This window comes from Embiotoca jacksoni, unplaced genomic scaffold (genome assembly GCF_022577435.1).
Source record: "Embiotoca jacksoni isolate LCO1_2020_lvr unplaced genomic scaffold, fEmbJac1.0.p SCAF_11, whole genome shotgun sequence".
Taxonomy (NCBI): Eukaryota; Metazoa; Chordata; class Actinopteri; family Embiotocidae; genus Embiotoca; species Embiotoca jacksoni.
This window is the reverse complement of record NW_027185241.1, coordinates 15,467,459-15,488,559: the sequence shown is the minus strand read 5'-3', so window position 1 is coordinate 15,488,559 and position 21,101 is coordinate 15,467,459. Positions and strand designations below refer to the sequence as shown.

At 45.3% G+C, this 21,101-nt stretch overlaps 1 protein-coding gene across 3 annotated transcripts in view; it reads right to left on the bottom strand.

Moving 5' to 3' along the window:
• Nucleotides 1-6,657: 6,657 nt before the first annotated feature.
• The window catches only part of LOC138194522 (teashirt homolog 1-like), a 36,357-nt gene continuing 21,913 nt past the window's right edge, over nucleotides 6,658-21,101 (bottom strand). For all 3 annotated transcript variants that reach the window (XM_069143319.1, XM_069143320.1, XM_069143318.1), the window contains one exon: nucleotides 6,658-11,528. In XM_069143319.1, the coding sequence (XP_068999420.1) occupies nucleotides 7,987-11,528 (3,542 nt within the window). In that variant the 3' untranslated portion in view covers nucleotides 6,658-7,986. The remainder of the gene's footprint in view (nucleotides 11,529-21,101) is intronic.

The following is a 21,101-nucleotide window of genomic DNA, read 5'->3' as shown; positions in this document are numbered from 1 at the left end:
AATATTAGTCATTTTCACTCATGAACAGATGTCTTTAGGGACAAGAGTATGGCTGTGATTTCATTGTAACTCAACATGCATATCACCAAAGCGCGGATGTGTGTGTGTGTGTGTGTGTGTGTGAGTGTGTGTGTATGTGTGTGTGTGTGAGTGTGTGTGTATGAGAGCCTGGGAGAGAGAGTCTGGGTGTCTGCATTAGTGAATTTGAATGCACTTGTTTATGTACAGTATATGTAGCTTCTCAGTGGACATGACAAATGTGTCGCCCCTTCAGTGTGTGCAACACCAAGATGCCGCCTTCCACCGCCCCTCACAAATACACACACACCCTGCCACCGCTCCGCCCTCGCTCTCCTCCTCCTGCCCCACAGCCCTCACACCCCACCTGCATAATAACCCCCCTCCCCTCCCTCTGTCTTCCCTGCCAGAGCGCCCATGTCCAAACCAAACACAACAGATCAACAACTCGACATGCAGATCGTGTCACGGGATAAATTATGCGCAGCGTGTCAGCTTCATACGTGGGCTCTCGGCTGGCTGTCCGTGACATGTGTCAGGGTGCCCCTGCATCTCCGCCGCACAACGCTAATGACGGGATGCCGGGTTAGCCTCCGATGCACCCCACCCCACCTCTCCTCCTGCCCCCAACCACCCTAACCCCTTCTACTCCCTTCACCCACTCCTCCACCACCCCCCTCACCCATCAGCAACGATAAGACAGTGTGTCACCTCCAGAAGGGCGGAAGATTAAAAATAAAAAATAATTTTTTTTTTAAGGGGATCGAGATGGACAACAGTGTTTGGTCCATTGTGAGACTCTGATGATGGACGACGGCCTTTAGACAGGAGAGTTTGATCAATATTGATTTTTGAAGGTCAATAGTCGTAATAGGTAGTGATAAGTCCCTGTCCTATCTTTAATATATGTTTATGGGTCTTTCTTTTTTTTTTTTTTTAATAATTGTTAAACAATGTTTTTCCTAATTTTCCTTTGGAAAATTGTTTAAATAAAAATGTAATTTGAAACCTTGAAAAGAAAAAATATATTTAATTATCAATCATAATCAACAACAATAATAATAATAATATTAATTTTACATTATTATCAATACAGATGCATACATGTTTTCATTAAATGGCATACAACATGAAACCAAATGCCAAAGGCCAACATCAGTTCTGTATATCGGTCTAACCCTTTTATATACACAACATGACATGCAAGACCTTTTTAAAACAATTTACCGGTCTCCCTTTCCTCCCTCAACCTCCCCTCCCCCCAAAATATCTACCTACTCTTCCAGCTCAAGATGGTGCATTTTTTATTTATGCCCTTTTTTTTGTGTGGTTTTTTTGTGTGTTTTTAGTCTTTGTATGCAAATCCTGTCTGACTTGTCTGAATTATGTGTGTCTGTCCGGGAGCTTCTGTGATTCGGAGTGACTGAGGATTGCACACACGGTGATTGCATCCACTGGGCCCACTCTGAGCCTTGCATAAGTAATTGAGATGTCAGTATGTGTTCTCATATTCCCACAACAAAACTGTAGGAAAACATGCACTGTTGAAGGTCATTTGAATAATTCCTTAATGGAAGGGAGGCCTTGTTTTTCGGGATGCATGAAAAAGCAAATGTCAATGATCAAAATCAAGCAGCATCATATCTCATGGAGGCAGCACTGATTCCTGGAACACTTCACCCTCTATCTCCCTCTCTTTCTCTCTGAAAAGATAGATAAGGGATAAGTGTCTTTGTGCATATCAAACACAGCACAAGCCACTATTTCTCAAGGGTCTTTTTGAAACACAAATTGGTTTTGAGACATTTTCTATGTTGACCTCTTTGATTTGAAATGGGAAATGACAGGAACATGGTAGTTCTCATATTAAAAAAAAAGACTAAAACTCCCCGATAGGTCAATGATTAAATCATACATATAGGAAAAGGATAAGGGGAAATATGTCATTAATCTTTAATATATGGATTATTATTGTAGCTATAGATATGTCCCCAGGTGAGCAGGCAAATAGAGATAGATTAGCTGGTACACAGAGGTGTGCATAGAAAACATGGAACAGATATAGAGCATGTTTGTAGCTCAGAGATTAAGAATTCAAATACATATTTCATGGACGGGTGGATGGCTTAAATGCAAGTCAAAGAAACAAAGATGCACAACAAAACAAACAGATCCGGCTCCCCGCTACCCCCCCCTCAAAAAGAAAAATAATGCAAAGAAAAAATGACAGTGTAGGAACAGAATGGATAGGTATCGTATCTTGTTTTGTAAAACCACATCCCTCATCCACCGAGATGGAGGAAACATTTCATCCCCCTGTATGCTTTGTGTTTTGTCCGGGCTTGTGATGGATGAAGGGCCTGGCGACACACACCTGCAGATCTCATCCACCACCACATCATAACTAAAGGCTTGGCAGACTCAGATGATCTCCTACATCCGTTAGCCTGCTGCTGTCAAACACCATCATTCTCGGAGGACAACTCTGTCACATCAACCCTCCCACCGCAAAATAAACCCACCTTGATGAAAGACTGCCGCGTGTCCATCAAAACAATACAAATACACTGCTGCCGATGCCAGCTGAGTGAGGTGCTGCACTCCCGGATACAGTGGCACCAGTATCGCACTGAAGGGCCTGAAACGATGTAACACGGCTTGAAAGAATGAAATGAATACAGGTTAATAAACTAATAGGCTTTGTTGTAAATTAAATGTGTATTGATGGAACTCATTGGGTTCAGCTAATGCAATCTTTTAACAATATGAGACTTATAATGGGTCAAAATGTCAAGATTTTGCCAGTACCTATTCTGACAGTAAAAAAACAAACAGTAATGCTCATAATAATGATAATAATAATAATAATAATAATAATAATAATAATAATAATAATAATTGCTGCATTGTTTAAACCTCCATAGTGTTTACATTTCTTTCAGATATGATGTTAAAAGTTGCTTTATGTAGCTTGCATAACAAGAATAGAAACAAAAGGTTCTTAAAGTGGAGGTTAGTTGCTCAAGAAAATCACTTATTTTAGCACCAACAGAATAGAACTACTGCACAAAACCCTTTTTGGTCTGTGTGCATGGAAGGCAGAACTGTCATAGATCCTGCGCATTTTACAGTATGGAACCCAGCAACATAATTGAATCATGTCCACAAACTGACTTAGATGAGCATAAAAATAGACGGAGGCAGGTATCCTTTGCGAAACCTGAATACTGATAACTTCTTACCGAACACATTTCCCACAATGAGGCGTTTTATCAGGATCCAAACAGATTTCTCCGACTTTAGTTTCTGATCCAGTACAAAGGCTCTCAGCCGTTGTTGCTTTGTTTGTTGATTCTCCGTCAGACATTGTTTGTTTGGTTTGAGGTATTTTGGAAGGGTATTAAACCATACGTCGGAGTTGTGAGCGAAGTTGGAGGTTTTACAGGCTGCAGACACGCGCCGGGGATCCTCAGCAGGAGCTTGGTCTTTGTTTTGTGGCTGACGATGATCTTCACACCGCTATCATATACAAACCAGGAACAACGAGCGAGAACATACGAAGCCGAAACAAAAGAATTGTGAGAAAAAAAAAAGAAAAAAACAACAACCCAGGTGTGTTTCCCCTGAGCGTTCATGCATTCTGAGGTAATAACATACCTTGAAGCTTTGGAGGTGAACCTCTGAGAAAAGATCAAACATCGCACACAGTCGGATCAACATGCCCTCTCTTATTTAACTTCACTTCTCTGTGAGACCTAACCGTAGACTGACACCTCTCTATCACTGACTCCAACAGATAACACAAACATACACAGTACAGTATACTTCATGTCGAATCAGAGGGTTACACATTCTCATGCAAACACCGAGATATCCCTGTTCTATCGAGGCAGAGGCAGATGTGAGTTATGGAGGTTAATACTCCCTCCCCGTGTTCCCACCAGCCCAGGTAATTTTGTTATTCCGTTTGTGCCCTCTGTCTACATCCACCCCTGTCTGCTGTACATAATGGTCCCAGCCCTGGGAGGAAGCAGGCATTTACTTATACAAAACCTTGAGGAAATCCCTACCAATCCTCAGGGCTCACGTTCAGCAGCGCCCAAAACACAAAGGCTATGCAAATCTGCCCAGCCTGCGTTTATCTACCCTCGGTTTCCGTTTGCACCACGGGAACCAGCATTGTGCCGTGCGTGGCGATTATCGCATGTAATTTACATAGAATACGCACAGGAAACAGTGCGCTGATCTCTAACAAAGCAGGAAAGAGTCTCTATCGGCTCAGGAGCTATCTGACGGCACAGCAAAATTACAGGTTTAGCTGTGGGGTATTAAACCTACAAGGTGTTTTTTATTTCTGGTGTTCAGGGAACACTATCTCCTCCAAATGTTGCTTGTTTATCTGACTTGTTTGTTTTATAACCCAACTCTAGCAGCCCCTTTCCGAGGAAGCTGCATCTTCAGCCGGGCTAATCTGCCCTCTGCCTGTGTTTCCTTTGTCACTGAATCCATGTATCAACACAGCGAGGTGCAGCCAGATCGAGGAGGTGTGTAATTGCACAAAGACACTCGTGCTAATATAGCCGGGAGAGCGAGTGTGTGTGACTGACTCAGCTGACACGAGACATGTTGTGAGTGTGAGGAATGGAAGTCATAACACTGCAGTATGGCTTCAGCCATACAAAGGCTGGTACTGTGAGTACTCTATCAGAAACTTGAGACATGAGGGTGAGATGAGAGATCAAATTCCTGATGCAGACGCTTCACCTGCAGGGCTGCCCGAGGAAGAAAACCCCACAACTCGCTGCTTACCTTAGGCTAGGGGTCGTGTAGAGGTCATCGTACATAGTGATTAACAAGCCTGTTTTACACAGAGATCAGCAATACTGACTGACGTAAAGAAGACCCTGATTACTGGATTTTTTTTAAAATTTATTTACAGTGAACCAAACAAAGCATATTTGTGCCCCTCTGTGATAGATAGCATGCGGAAGTTCTGACAATACACAACGGTATCTGCGTCTGGTTCTCAACGTTTGTAAGATGTTTTCTTCGGCTTCTTTAAGGCAGGAATTTTGCGCCATTATTCTGCTTCACTATTCTGTATAAAAGGTACAAACATGGAATGGGGGGCATTGTTGTTCTGCCTTTAAGGTAGCACTGGAGGTAGCAGCAGAGCTGAATCAGCGCAATGCCGGCTCTCCCTTTTACACAGATGTCGAGAGACGGTATAGCGCGGGACAAGACGCAGACGCTGTTGTGTCACACCGCTCCTCTGATTCCGGAAAGCCTCCATTTTATCTGACATCATACACTGGGGCAACATTTTTCCAGCTTTGTCTGGTTCAGTGTGAAAAAGAAAAGCTGGCCTGACGAGGGGTCTTCTTTACGGCAGTGTTGCAGGATCTGTAAGTGAGAGCAGGCATGGCGCTGATTTGGCTCTGTGATCACCTCCGCTGCCGGTTTAAAGGTGGAACAACAATGCCCTCCCCTCAATCTGTGTTCATACCTTAGATACAAAACGCAGAGGTGGAAAAGTGCCACGATATTCCCATGTGTAACAGGCTGCGTAAAAAAAGGCTACATTCTGCTCGCACACCACCCGAATGTAAGGCAGTTGTACTTGCATGTACTGAAACAGTTTGACCTGACACATTACAAAATACTGCTGTATACAAATCACAGAAAAGGTCAAAGTTGTGAGAAAAAAGTGCAACAAAAGAGGCTGAAGGCCTCTGATGATGTAGAAGCTGTTTGATTGGTCAAATAGGTGCTGAAATCTTCTGTCATGCTCCACAAGTAACGATGCAGACATTCATTTAAAAGAGATGAAAACAATCAATGAAGTGGAGAGGGAGATGGCAACGGCTCCTGCAAGAAAACATTTGATTGACCTTAGAAAATCTGTGAAGGCTGTGGGATGGGAATCAGCCAATAAACCTGTACGCAGTGACAAGTGACCCTTCATCCTGGAAAGTTTTATTTAATCTGAGGAATGTATAAATAGGGGTGTTGTATAGCATTTACTGCACACATGTGTATTAAATTTGGCTCGGGTGAATGGTGTGGGCCACAAATTGACGAGTGCCTGAAGTATCACACGTAACTTATAATTCAGTTTTGATTATAGCCTTCTCATTGCCAAGTTTTACTTGGGGAGAACAGACACCCATCTGATTTTGTTCCAAGGAGACAGGCAAAAGTACACTGCCGTCATTAATATAACACTGATTCTTTCAGAACTGCCCTCCGAAGGCCAGTCACAAGCCTGGCATGGGTTTCTCAGTACAATAGGAACCCTTACAAGTTTATCATCCCCGTCATCTTCATCATTATAATAATCATTGGCGGTATGATGCGGCTCAGTCATCAGTTACAAGTATGACACCAGTGACTTTTCTTTTTCTCTAAATGTTTGGCAAATATAAAAGCAGGCCTGTTACAGCAAACAAACGGACATTATAAATCTCACCTCTGCGATGCACAAATTTAGTACAACCATAAAAAGAAATCCTGTTACAATGGGTTAGGATTTGAAATGGTTGCGAATGCTTGAATTTTCCGGAAAGCAGATTCTACAGAGTTTTTATACACGTTGAGTTCGGTGCACCACCGTGACAAAAGAACACACAACCACAAATATATGACTGTTAACAACTGCTTTGGGGTTTATTTTACAATTGAGAAAGAAATGAAACAAACTAATCGGTGCTAAAAAGTTTTTTTTCGTTTTTTTTTTTACAATATTGTCGATAAAACATTGAAATGTATAGTCATTGTGCATCGCTTATTTATTTTCCACACCATTTCATGCATCAAATTGGATGCAAGTATAATTAAAATCATTTCTGTAAACCAAGCCAAAGAAGCTAAAGTTGTATTTTCTTTAAAAAAGGACATTTTGTAGCTCTACAGCATATATCTATATACACCATCTGTTTTTATTTTTTTTTTAATCATTTTTGTATATAAAATGACAATATAAAAGTTAGAGAATGCACACACCTTAAGATACAAAGAATGTTGAGCCGTTTCAAATGGTAAGATATGTCTTATGGAGTACTGACATTTCACTGGTAATCATTTACACGTAACGGACTGTTCTCTTTACAGTTGAATAAAGCGACACAATTTAGAAAGAGAAAGTTGTAACAAATCATACAACTGGAAAATTGCTATAAGGTGATACTTCACAACAAGGAAACGTTTTTTGAGCAATCTTGCATACTGATGGCCATTTGTTTTTTACTGATTGACTCGGAACCAGAAGCAGCATATCAGTTTTCCCAAATGTTCACGTGGTCTTTTTTTTTTTTTTTTCTAATACACTGGAGGATTTATTAGCAGGCCATTCATCATTCAAAAACATTGCAGTGACAGAAACCCAAGGAGGAGGAAGGGTGGGGAGGGGGGCTGATAATCTTCGATCTTTTAAAATCTGATTTTGACAAATGCAAGATATTTCAAAACATGTTCTCTTTACAAATTCAAAATTAAACTGTCTAAGGTGCTACTTCAGTCTTTCAGGGTATTCTCTCATTCTTTTGGTGTATACATTTAATTTTCACCTTCTTCATATCAAGTATTATACAGTTTTCTCTTCCACCAATTCGTTCCAGTCACCACTTTTACCATTGAAGCAGTAGTTGTATTTTTGCCATGAAAAGATTAAAGTCTCGTGTTTAACCTTGATTCACTAAAATACATGCACAGGTCAGACAAATAGCATATAAATATATTACAAAATAAGTGTAAAAAAGCTTGGCAAAACAAAAACAAAAATCAACATGAAAAGACATGGTCCAGTCAGGCAGTTATCACAACAAAAAATAATAAGACTGATTTTTTTTTTTCTTCTGGCGGCTCAGTTCGGCCCAGTGCAGTAACTGTGAACAATGTCATTTTAGTGCAATGAAATTCTAGTCAGTTCCACAGCTGTCAGTCTTAACCCTCAGCTCAAGACTTGCTTGCTTAAACCTTCTCCATTTTGTCTAGCTTCTCCAGTTTCTCCAAAGCAGTGACAAACACCAGGTGGTCCTCTGGAGACTTGCCGTGGGTCTTGCTGAGGTGCAGTTTGACTGCATGTTTGCTGACGAATGTCCGATTGCAAAGTCTGCACTGGTACACAGAGCCTGTGTCGTCCTCTGGCGTGGTCAAGGCTGACAGGGGGCTGCCGAATGTCATTTTGTCTGTGATCACCTTTGAGGCAGCCTGCTGCTCCCGTAGGTGCTCAGCTGACAGTTTGGACAGGTCCTTCAAGCTGAAGCCCAGGTGAGACTCCAGGTGGCCGATGTAGGAGGAGGGAGTCCTGAACTGAGAGGCACAGTCACCACATAGGAACACAGGCTGGCACGAGTCCATGTTCTTGAGAAACTTGGTGCCCCCAGTCCGTCTGAGCTGGTACTTGACATTAGCCAGCCAATGGGATATAGTGGTCATGGAGAGGCCTGTGAATTTACAGATGTGGACCCTTTCCTGGGGGCCCAGGTCAGTCATGGCGTAGCGGCCCTCTGTGGTCTCCCTCAGGCTAGAGGCAAACTGGGCCTGCAGGATGAGGAGATGCTGGGGATTCCAGTTGGACTGCCTCCCTTTCCTCTTCTGCACTGGTGACAGGTCCTCCAGGGCATCCTCAAATGCACTGCCGTCGGCATCCGACTTCTCGGATATGGAGGAGGGAGTTGAAGATTTGGGCGTCAGTCTTCCTGTGAGGTTCTTTACCATATCAGAAATGTCCATCAGAGCATTCTCTCTCAGCGGAGAGGAGACCGAGTCAGAGAGGGAAATGAGGGGTTTGTTGCCATTTACACTATTGTTGGTCAAGAGCACGCTGCTGCTGTTGTTATTGTTATTGTTGTTGTTGCTATTCGTGGTGGACTTACTTTTACTCAGGTCTATGGGCTGGTCACTGTTGTCGAACAGCGGATAGTGGTTGATGGGCTCAGCTGGCTTGCCCTGAGGAGTTGGGTTGAAAGCTGGCTTATCCATCATGCTGTTGCTGATTTTGTAAAGCATAGATAGTGGATCTGCAGCTGGGCTCACTGGTTTGGAGGCCTTTCCCAGGTGCGTGTTCATGATTGATTGGAGTGCGCTGAGAGGGTTGATGAATGGGCTTTCAGGTGAATGATCAGTGATGATGCCGAGACTGTTGCCATTAGTTACTGGGGATTGGCACGCCTCAGAGCCGTTCTTTGAATGGTTGCTGTGGCCATCTACTAGGCTCTCTTTGGGCTCCTTCTTGCAGATAAGCTCTGAGTCTACACTGCCCGGGCTGCTACTTCTCATACCCGATGGTTTACCTGCAGAAAGGTCGTTTGGAGATACCAATTGCTCTCTCTGCTCTCTCATGGCAGGGGAAGGGGATTTTACTAACGATGGTGGCCGGCACCGCTCCAGGCTCACCATTTTCTCTTCCTTTTCTTTTTTTACGTTGGCAGCTTTTCCTGTCACTTTCTCCACAAGCTCTTCCATGGCAGTGACATTGCTCCTTAGGGGAGTTGGGGAAGAAGGGCTGTGAGGTGAGTGGATGACTGAGTTATGGTCACCCACAAGACCTCGTAGCCCACTGTTAAACATTGGCTGCATCTGGATGCTCTGGACTGTTGGGGGCAGAATGGTAGCAGAGCTCTTCATGGCACCCTGCAGCTGGTAGGCTGCATGAATGCTAGGGTAGCCACCCCATGTGGGTGTGCCTGTCTGGGCCTTGCTGATGGCACTGGACACGGTGTTCTCAAGGGACTTAAGAATATCTAACCCCCCTTTCGGTGTCTCTTCCAGATCTTCTTCTCTAAGGTATTTATATGACGTGGTGCCACTCTCAGATTTCTCACCCGAGTCATCTTTCTCCTCCTTAATTTTTTTCTCCACTGACTCACCACCTTCAATTTTTTCATCCTCACCTCCTTCCCTCTTCTCCTCTGAGGCAGAGGAGAGGGCGGGGGACACCGGCTGGGACTTAACACAACTGGGAACAGGGAGTCTGGTGGTGGTCGGTGGTAGTGGGATAGACTGAATCTTCTCTTCCACCACTGGATCAAAGACCAACTGTTTGCCCTTCTTGGAGGCAGAATTTGTGACCTTCAAAAAGTGACCTGTGACCATCATGTGGGCAGTCAGCTGTTGCAGTGTATCATGGGAGCTCCCACACTCCATGCATTTGAGGATCTGAGCTTTACGAGCTTCAAACTGCCACGTGTAGCTGGCACCGTTCTGGTAGCCATAGCGGTTGTTTGGTGTAACATAAGGGTTAGCTGCAGCTTTTGGGTCTTTGCCAACATCCCCAAGAGAAACACTGCCACCACCACTATGAGCGTGGACAGAGTCTGGGGAGCATGGAGAGACTATAGCATCTTGGATAGCGCGTTTTTTAGCTGAAGTGGGCATCAGTTTAGTGGCCAAGGCTGGCACTGGTTCTTTGAGAGGCACTTTCTGGTAATGCTTGGTCTTGATCATATGAACGCTGAGATCTTGCAGAGACTCGAATGAGTGGCCACAGTACATGCACTTCAGCACTTTCTGGGCATCCTCTTTCCCCTCCATCTCCATCAGGGAACGCTTGCGTGGTTTGGACCAGCGCTTGCCATGATCCTCCTCTTTGTCTTTGTTGTCATCTCGATAGTGGCCCGTCTCATTCATGTGGACTGTCAAACCCACCAGTGTGTCATAGGCAGCGCTGCAGTCTTTGCAGCGAAACTTGCTTGCACCAGTGAAAACAGAGCCATACAGCTTGTTGTTCTGTCGGTAGAGCTGCACTGTACTGAAGAGGCTAGGCTCTGGTAAAAGGTGGTAAGGGGTCTGCTGAAAAGTTTTGGCAAGTGCCGCCTGGTGCCAGTCATAAGCTACACCAGTACCATTACTGGCCACACCACTACTGCCCCCACTGCTGCTGGTTGCACTGTGGCTGCTAACAGCGCTAGCTGCTGTGCCATTAGTATTGCCACTTGCGCTGCCTGTGTGGTTGACAGTGGTGCTGGAGCTCCTACCATTGTGGTGACTGCTCGCCATGTTGACCCCGCTGCTCTTGTTTATGGTGGTAGTTGTGGAAACGGAGGCAGCAGAGACGGGCTCTGGAGTGGTGAGGCCACTGTTGACACTGCCGGCTGCAGCAGGCTTAGATTTCATGATGTCCATTGTGATGCTAGACCAAGAGGCATCTGAGATGAGGTTTGCATAGACGGCTTTCATCTGTGCCAGGCTATCCTGGAAAGAGAGGCCGTTGTTGGGACGGAAGGGCAAAGCAGTCCCATCTCTGTCCTGACCATCCCTGGAGGAGGTGCTCTTGAAGTCCGTAAGTCGGTCGCTAGCATCGCTGAGTGGAGACCCGTATCCAGCATCGGGGTTCGTGCCATTGCTGAGTGGAGAGTCTCTGTAGCTTGGTGGCTGGCCTCCATCCACATCATCCTCTTCCTCGTTGCACAGGAACTCAGTGTCCTGGCCATCTAATGAGAGGCCGTCATCCTGCAGGTGCTCTTCCTCATCGGGAGTGTCTGCCTTAAGCTCGTCTTCGGGCATGTACGCTGGAGTACAGAGAGAGACAGCGAGAGAGGGAAGACAAAAATGGGAAAAAGAGAAGAGAGAAAAAAAAGAGGTCAGCTCAGTGAAATTAAAGATTTACAGCACACTAACAGGACCACTGTCAAAATAACATGGAATGAATACTCAATGATGGGAAATGTAGGCTTTTATTTTCATCCAATGTGAGTATGTCTGTGTCGGTATGCATGCATGCATGAGTTTGTGTATTTTACACACACATGTGGCTCTGAAAGCCAGTGGTGAAAAAAGCCTCCAAGGGAAAAATAAATCACTGAGCTTCTGACAGTTGTCCTTTTCCTTCCCAACTATCTATTCCCCCACACATGCCTAATGTTCCCCAGGAAATGACTGGCTGTTTGGCCTTGTTAGCCAGCTGCATGCTTCCATGTTCAACTCCCCCTTACTCTTTCTTTATCCCTCTCTTTCTCTCCTCCCCGAGCTTTATTGCATCTAACTCATCCAGTCCGTGAAGTTCAGCTCCTCACATGTTCAGGTTATGCAACTGATTGGGGAGGGAAAGAAACAAAACACTAATTTGGAGATATCACAGCTTTTCCTAACCCACTCTGATGAGCTGAAGGTCATTTTCATTTGAGCTAATAAGCAGGAACTGGCAAAACAATGGTACTTGGATTGAGAATCCTACGTTGATTGTTGAAAGAAGCAGTCTGGGGCAGACAGATTATTCATTCGCGCTACTACTGTTCTGTGATCCACAACGGCACGGACAATACAAACAAAAAAAGACAGATTAAAAGCGGGAAGCGAGCGCATGATCAAAGACAGGTTTACCGGTAAAATGTGTAAAGACAAATGAGATGGAAGGATAGACTATGTGTGCACGTGAATGTTAGGGAAGACACAGCGAGCATCAGTAAGTAAGAGAGACAGGAGGTGGTTCGGGGGAGAACAAGTGAATGAAAAGAAGATGTGGGGGAGAGGGAAAACGTGGTGGGTTTGCAGGAGGGGGGGAGAAGGGAGTGTAAGAGAAAAGGGAGAAAGAAGAGAGAGGGTGAGGGAGGCAGGGAGACAGGAAAGACGGCCCCCTAGCTTCTTCCTTTATCTCCTTCCTGCATGGTGAGATGTGTGTCCTAGATGCCAGTATCAGTCTCTCCTGATGAAACAGATGTGCTGTCAACTTCAAACGGCACGCTAACCTGTCATATCATAATCTAAGTGGACATAATACCTGATATATATACACTGGCACCATTTACTGCTGCCTGAGAGGAGATGGGTGGAGGAGGTGGGGGAGGTGAGCAGCTGCACCATCAACTGTGACTGTGTGATGATGTGCATGTACGTGCGTGTGAGTGCCTCTGTAAGTGCCTGTTTGCGAATGCGCGTTTTCCCGCATGCTCACCTTCCCATGCCTGCGTGTGTACTTCATGCATTCCGCAGCTCGCACACGTTTGCGCTTACTGTGTAAACCTGAACCCACCGACCATAATATTGCCTATAAGTCTGGGTTCGCTGTGTGCCACTGATACACCCTTCCCCAAATGAGCAACATACTCCCCTAACGCCTGACAGGATTTCTGTGAAATGAGAGCACTACAGGAGAACCTGGCTGCGCTTCAATCCCACTGACAGACTGAGACCGAGACAGTTTCTAAAACTCCTGAAAATCCCTAACACAGCAGATTAGCATTATGTGCTGTACTCTCTACAACACATCTGCAGAGTGTCTTCTGTTACAGTGCCTTCCCCCTCACTAACCCGCTTCCAGAAGAGGAGGCTATCAATACATATCAGCCATTTAATATACAAAGCATCCTGCAGAACGGCTATCCATTCTTCACAAGCCCACGAGAACAGTGCAAACATACAGTAGGAATTACCTATGTGAGTCACTCGCGGCAGCTGCAGCCAAAAAATAGCTAAACCCCAATAGCTGGCAGTGTTTAATACACACACACACACACACATACACAGACAGGAGGAATGAGAGGCAGCAGATCAGAAATATCCCTGGGTGAGTGACAAAACACAGACTGCAGCAGGGAGGGGCTTCGAGCGATGAGCAGGTCGCCAGGGAACCCTTTGACGATTCCTGTCAATCAATTCCTGCCCTGCCATGTTGTCATGGAAACAACAAAGAGGGAGATATCAAAAGCACACAGACAAAAGACTGGCAGAGACAGACATCTGTAAAAATCACAGGCAGCAAGTGGACGGTTTCGCAAACCATAAACGTAGGATATTAGTGATGAAATGTGGCTGGTGTGAGTCTGAAATAAATGATCTCTCAATCTGTTTTGAGGTGCTGCATCTATTCTGACAGGATGCTAAAAATCTGAAGCACGAGGAAGGGAGAAATATTAAAGAGCTACATATCAAGTCAATCACTGCAACTTGAAGATGTGGGATTCTGACTGCCGAGCAGATTAAGCTCCTTCTCTTGTCCTGGATGAACATATGCGGAGCAACACCGGCAGCAAGGGGCGGGCTCGGGAAGGGGTAGGGCTGGCGTGCCGTCCCTGGCGGTTTGGTTTGCCGAGTGGGTGATGGCTGTGAGCAGGGCCATCTGCACGGGCGCCAAAGCGCCTGTCACTTTTGCTCGGGGACGTGCCGCCATCAAGGAGACAGGCGGCAGCGCGGCCAGGATAGGACTGCAGACTCACTGTCAGAAGCAGCAGCAATCAAGCCCGCCACCAGCCACGCCAGATCACCGACTACACACACCGAGGAAGCTAGAATTAGCATCCCAGTGTCACTGATCTCCCGATACCTACACACAGGGTTAATGTACTAGTGATAGAAAACATGTTAAGTACCAAAATGGGTTTGAAGTAGTCCCTTTGGATGTTTTAGAGAGCTCTTTTAAAAATGCATAATGCACAAACAGATTGACATACACGCTTAATAGTGCTGTAATGCATGTGTTTCACGTCTCAGGCTACCAAATATACTTCAGGCTACAGACCCTTATTTGATTAGATAAGAGCTTTAAAAGAGCTCAAGTATGTTTTGGTCCCATCTCTCTCAAATATTATTATTCTTATTTAAATGAGTTCCGGAAGGACATCCTCAACTAATGTGCCCATGAAGCACCCTTGATTATGACTTGTACCTAACACAAATACTACAAGACGCTACTTGTCATTACAGATTTTGCAATCTGTTATCAGGTTTGTGCATTTAACACGCAGCACACAGAGACCACACCAGAGAAGCCTCCTTTTATGCAGAACAGACAGTTTGATATGATGTTTTGCTAATGAAAAGACTGCGGTGAACGCCCTGTATCCTGCCTCAACACAACACTGGGCCTCACAATGGGACAACATGATCGACCGAAGTACAGATCATCTCGAAAACATTCCCCCCTCACACACACACACACACACACACACACACACACACACACACACACACACACACACACACACAGCGCAACTTTTTGTATGACTTGATTTTTGTAAATGATAGCAAATGAAATACAACCAGCAGACACGTCAGCATTCTGGCAAGGAGGAAAGCAGAAACATATCACTCCTTTTCAAAACTTTGCTATCTTTCTCCGCCCTGCCCAATTTTTTATTTTTTTTCTTCGTCTTCTCCCTTTTCTTTGCTGAGAGTCTGCTGGTTGTTAAATCAATAAAACTCTCTGTCAGGCTCGCGGAGCTTCACCATTTGGCCGCTGTCAAAGCCAAACAAACCAGATAAGAAAGGCAGGAAGGCGATGAAACGGGAGAGAGAAAAAAGAAGGGGATGAAACCAGTCAGCCTCCCCTCGCCACCACCACCACCACCACCACCACCTCCACCAACGGCCCCATTTCTCCAACACCCCTCCTTCTATTTATTTACACACATTTCTTTATTTATTTGATGTGAGTTTGGGAAGAGGGGGCAATCACGGCAGTCATTTGCGGCACTAATGTCCAATCATGGCCCCCTTCACTCATGTGATTTAGGCAGTGCAGGAGTGGGTCCGCGGCGGAGGATGGCGGGGGGCAGGTGGCGGGTGTGGGGGGCGGAGGGGCAGAGGCCGTTTAGGCCGGCCCCTAATAGGAAACTGGCAGTCTTATTCCTTCCCCAGATTCTGTTTGTCACCCTGCTCTCCATTATGTGCCTCTCAACCCTGATGGCTTTGGACAGGAGCTGATCAAAAAGCCATCGCTTGACCTACACGCCGTGGCAGAACGAGACTCGTGCCCCGCGCAGGGAGAAGGGGGGAGATGAGACAGGAGGAGGAGGGGTGTACGTCAGTGTATGGTGCAGAGAGGAGGAGGAGGAGGAGGAGGAGGGAGGAGGGGGTGATAGCTCTTGGACCGGGACAAGAGGGCTGTAAATAAAATGACATTATTATTTCCTCTGTCCCGTCATGTAGAAAAGCCAATTATGGTAATGCTGCTGCCGGCGTGTCAGAGGGAATGCTGGGATGTGCTTCCCGTGAAGCGGCTAACATGAGAGCAATGCCCTGATCAGGAACACAGGCCTCAGTTTGACAAGAGACTGAACAGATAGGAAGAGGAAGAAACAGAGGGGGAGAAACAAGAGGGAGCTATAAAGCTGTATGTGGGCCTAGTTTTCTTAACAGATGACTATGAGAAAATATTTTACATAACAAAATAAAGTTTAAGGGTGCAGAGTTTGAAGGTGGGAATCTCTTCTTACTTTGTGAAAAAAGTAACACAATAAACACAGGTGGTGTGTCATACAAAATCTTTTTAGTTTCAGCTTCACGATATGAACGTGATTGAGAAGCCGGAGCAGCAGAGAAGCTTTCGACCTGAAAAGTTCAGGAGTTCATGAATTATACTCTGTCGCACCTCAAAATTTGACGAGATGAATTATGCAAAGACGACGGTGAAAGAGCCGGATATTGAGGGTGAAGACGATCATTTACTTTAGGGAGCTAATTCGTTCTCATCTCATCTCAGGCTTCTCCCGGTATCCCGTTCTTAAAATTCTTCCCGCGCTTGATAGGAGGGCTCTCCTTAAAATAATTCCTCGGCTACCTTTCTCCTCTCACTCCCCTCCATTACCCCGTCTTTCTCTTCTCCCGCCCTCCTCCTCTCTCCAGCCTTGCTCACACGCCCACATGGGCCCCTCCCAAGCGGAATAATGGGAGCATATGGCCTAGGCAGCACCTACAGGGCCTTAAATAACTGCTGCAGCATTCCAGCTCGCTGTACCAATTTATCTCTTGCCCCCCCCCCCCCCCCCCCCCCCCCCCCCCCCCGCCCTCCTCCTCCTCCTCCTCTGCACCCCATTTCAAAACACTTCTAGCCTGAGTTGAGCTCAGCAGACAGCGGTGGATGGGACATGTTGTTCTTCAGACACATAGCTACATAATGGACTGACGTAGAAAGTGGTGTGAAAGTGAATAAGTGCTGTGCAAACAGGATTAGTCCTGAAATTCTGTTTTATTGGCAGATATTCAGTGAGTCAAGCACCAGCCTTTCCCCCCCCCTGATCGTTTGCGCTGGCAGCTACATACGAACTCTTCAAGTCATGTTGAGTTACAGTGGGCCAGTAGCATTATGTAAAGTCACAGCCCGGATGCTTTAGATAGCAGTTTGGTAGTGCTTCTTTTTTTTTTTCTCTCTCTCTCTCTGCAAGCAGCGTGACTGTCTGCCAGTCAGTCCCTCTAAAACTTTGGCCCATATCTCGATTGCTACCGGCCAGCAAAGCAACAGCTGCGAGCTGGAGAGTCTTTCTGGCCTTTGAGAGCTTGTTCTGTTGCCCAATGGACGCTAATCCCATTTTATATATCGAGGAAGATATCGATGAGCTATTTGCTCATGCTTCAGCCTCAGCTAAATACCTAAATGTGTGCACTGTAGATTGATGAAGATATTCTGTAAAGAAAGGTGGGGTCAGAGGTCAGACATGTAGCATTGTGATAAGCTGGTACAGGTCGTGCGCTCATGTAAATATGTCAATATGTCCCTCAGACATCCTTCTGTATGACCTTTAGAGAATGATGGGCTGTATGGATTAACGGGGAGCCTGTGTGGGAGTATTTGTGCATATGATTGTGTCAGGGCAGGTGTGAGATGCAAGAGGCAACTGGGCAGGCCTGAATGTGTGTGTGTGTGTGTGTGTGTGTGTGTGTGTGTGTGTGTGTGTGTGTGTGTGTGTGTGTGTGTGTGTGTGTGTGTGTGTGCGCGTGTGTGTAAGGGAGAGAGCGAGTGTGAAAGGTGCTGCTGTTTTATTTATAGAGCAAGTGCTATTTATACCCAACTCAAAGATCAGTTCAGAGAAGCTGCTTGTGGGCCACAGCCAAAATCGCTCTCCATTACAGTGCATGCGCCAAACTCAAACACACACACACACACACACACACACACACACACACACACACACACACACACACACACACACACTCGCCTATATGCAAGCTATGGCTATCATCTCTGATTTTTACAGCAACAAAATGAGAGGAATTGTACAGTATTTACAGTATAACGGTGTTTTACTAGGTGAAGGGGTGGATGGGAGATGGTGGAGATGAGGGAATGCAGTGGGGTGAGCCCACACTGACTGACTGAGTGTTCTTCATGGAGTACAGCAGGCTTTAACATGCTCGGAGATCAATACAGTGAACCAGCGCCAATCGATTGCAATTCATCTGGCCTTTTTATTATTTATTTTTTTATTTCATTCTCACCCACTCACACTGTACACTGAGCTGCTGCTGCTGTCCGGCGACGCAATACATAAATAAACATACACACATTTGCATACACAAGAACACATAAATGCAATACACATACACACACCTGAGCGGCCGAAACGATTGCACCCTCCACGCAAAAGCGGGTTCAATAAACCCGTATGGAATTTATTTATTTTTATTGAGCATATCAGCCCATCCTGGTCCTCTCTGCATAACAAGGCCTGTATAATTAAACCATAAATTTCAGTGCGCTCCTTTAATTACCACAGACAATGTCAGGAGGCAGCAGAGTAAACAAATGGCTTTGAAGTGAGCAAGGAAAAAAAAAAATGCTTCGACACAGCAATGGAGAAGCTGTTCATTTTGGTAGGGATGTTGTTGCACTTGAAAAGGATGAAATGTTCAAAAGAGCGTACGTGCACGGGGAGTACAGTATGTATTTTCTTTCCCCTCCCGCCTTTCCTAAGAATGCTTTTGAGGGATACACTTTTGCTGTAGAGTGAAAGCAGGAATAATCAGCGTATCGCTGCAAGCATGACAAAATGCAAATATGTATATTTGGATGAGCATGGTACACTTGTGACTACTAATAACGTGTGTTAGGGAGTGTGTGCGTTTGTTTGCATGTGTGTTTAAGCAAGAAAACACAAAGGGTGTGTTTGTGTTTGCATCTAATTTACAGGGGACCAGAGGTTCTTGTCCCTCTTGACCATAACTGGAGACGTCTGCGGAAATGTGTGTCGTATACACATATATCTGTGTGTGTGTGTGTGTGTGTGTGTGTGTGTGTGTTTACGTTTTAGGTCAATGTCAACACACAGGCCTGCTTCTCAGCAGCTTAGCTAATTACACAAGGGCCCTGAAGGCCACTTAGAACAGGTTAGCTAATTAACAAACAGGCTGATTGCAGATTAATTGAGAGGTGTTCCTAATCTTCACCCCTAAATGCAATGACAAATGCTAACTGGCGCTAATTAGGCCGGTATGGAGAGCCGAGAGTGGAGGTTGTATTTACAGTTACCGCGGCTCGTATGGATGTGTGGCTTATGTCCAGCTGCCTCTCACAGATCTGCCAACAGGTTACACAAAGGAACCTTCAGGAAAACTACTGGGAGGTTAAAACATGGTGAGGACAGCTTCTTCAACAGACGTTTCAGGTTGTACCTCATGGTGGGTTTAATATTTACAGAACATTAATACTAGTTATTTACATGACAGAAGAACTATTAATAATGATTTCAATACCTTTTTATTTGCTATTCTAATTATTTCTTTGGTATTATTATTATTACTTCAATTATTATTGCATTGGCAGTAAAATAGTAGCAAATTATTTTCCATATTGCTTGCCGTTTTTGCTATTTATGGTACCACATTTGTATACTTGTTTTTAAATCTCTCTCTGCCTCGAGGTTACCTGAATCTTCCCTTCTGAAAACTCCCTCTCACATTTTCACTGAAAGCAGACTGTTAAGACTTTAATGTTTGCAGTTGACCTTTCATTGTGTGTGTGGGTGCATTCACGTCTGCTCCAGCATGAATGGTGTGTGTTGTACATGAAACCTGAGACGGTGTCAACACAATGGGTTACGGTGGATTACAATCGTAAAATGAGGAGAAATAGGCCCCTCAGCAGGGATCCGAACCCGCACCCATCTGTGGATCATCACCTGCCAATAGAAAATAGACTTTGCCATACCCCCCCTCCACACACACGCACGCACACACGCACGCACGCACGCACCACACACACACACACACACACACAAAAAAACAATCTTGCAATTTTCACAGCCACTAAAACTACTCCCCAAGGCCCGACTTCTTCCAACTTCCATCTGCCTGGATAAATTTATCATACCGCTCCCCTGTCTATCACCACACACCTGTGCCTTTTAAGCTGCCCACCCTCACAAAACACACACACATGCACTCAGATTCCACCTGGCCTCTTTCAACCTCTGACCCCACCCCTCACCAAAGTCTCCCTCCTTCCTATAATCCCCCCCCCCCCTCCATCCATTGACTCCATCGCGTCCTTCTTTCTTTTACACCACCTGCGCTTTTAAATCCCCACATCAGGATGGACCATTTTACCTGAGCACACACTCGAACGCTGCCAATAAACACACACTGAACTACCTTCGCGTAAACCCCTGCACACATCTTTACCCAGATCCCAGGAAACACACACAAACATAAGTATGTACAAACACACACACATGCACTGTCCCTGACAAGACAACAGCCAGCAGCAGCTGCCTCCATCTCCTAGCAACAGCCAGCCTGATAGATGACCCAACGATGGATAATTACCGTAAATCACCACAGCTCACACACTAAAGGAGAGAGAGGGGCGAGAGAGCTTGAGGAAGACGGAGAAAGAAAGAGGGAGGGAGGGAGCGAGAGAGTAGGGACTGAGAGGGATCAGAACTAGAGGGCTGGGACTGGTCATGTGTGCACTAATGCACCTTGATGAGCTCAAATTCATCTCCCTTTTAAAAGAACACACACACACACATGCAGCGTTGATTGCACAAATGCACATGTCTCATGTATCAACACAATCACTCACATACACACAAATCACACACACTCCTGTATGTAAACAGGAAAAAAAAAAAAAACTATACGTCTGCATATACACAAATGTGTGTGTTCACTTTGTCGTGGATACAATCCACAAACACACTGGAAGCATTGTTGCTGTATTGTGAAACTGCAGGCTACGCCTCCCTGCAGAGGTGCTTGTCAGTCACAGATTCACATCTTTTACTTCAAGGTGCCAATCAAAGGACAGAAGGTGCTGTAGGGTGGATCTGAACACAGCTGTGTCCAACAGGAAAACAGAATATAAGCAGAAAACTGCTGTTCATGAATACTTACAAAAAAAAAAAATGTTTTTTTGTTTTGTTTTTTTTATC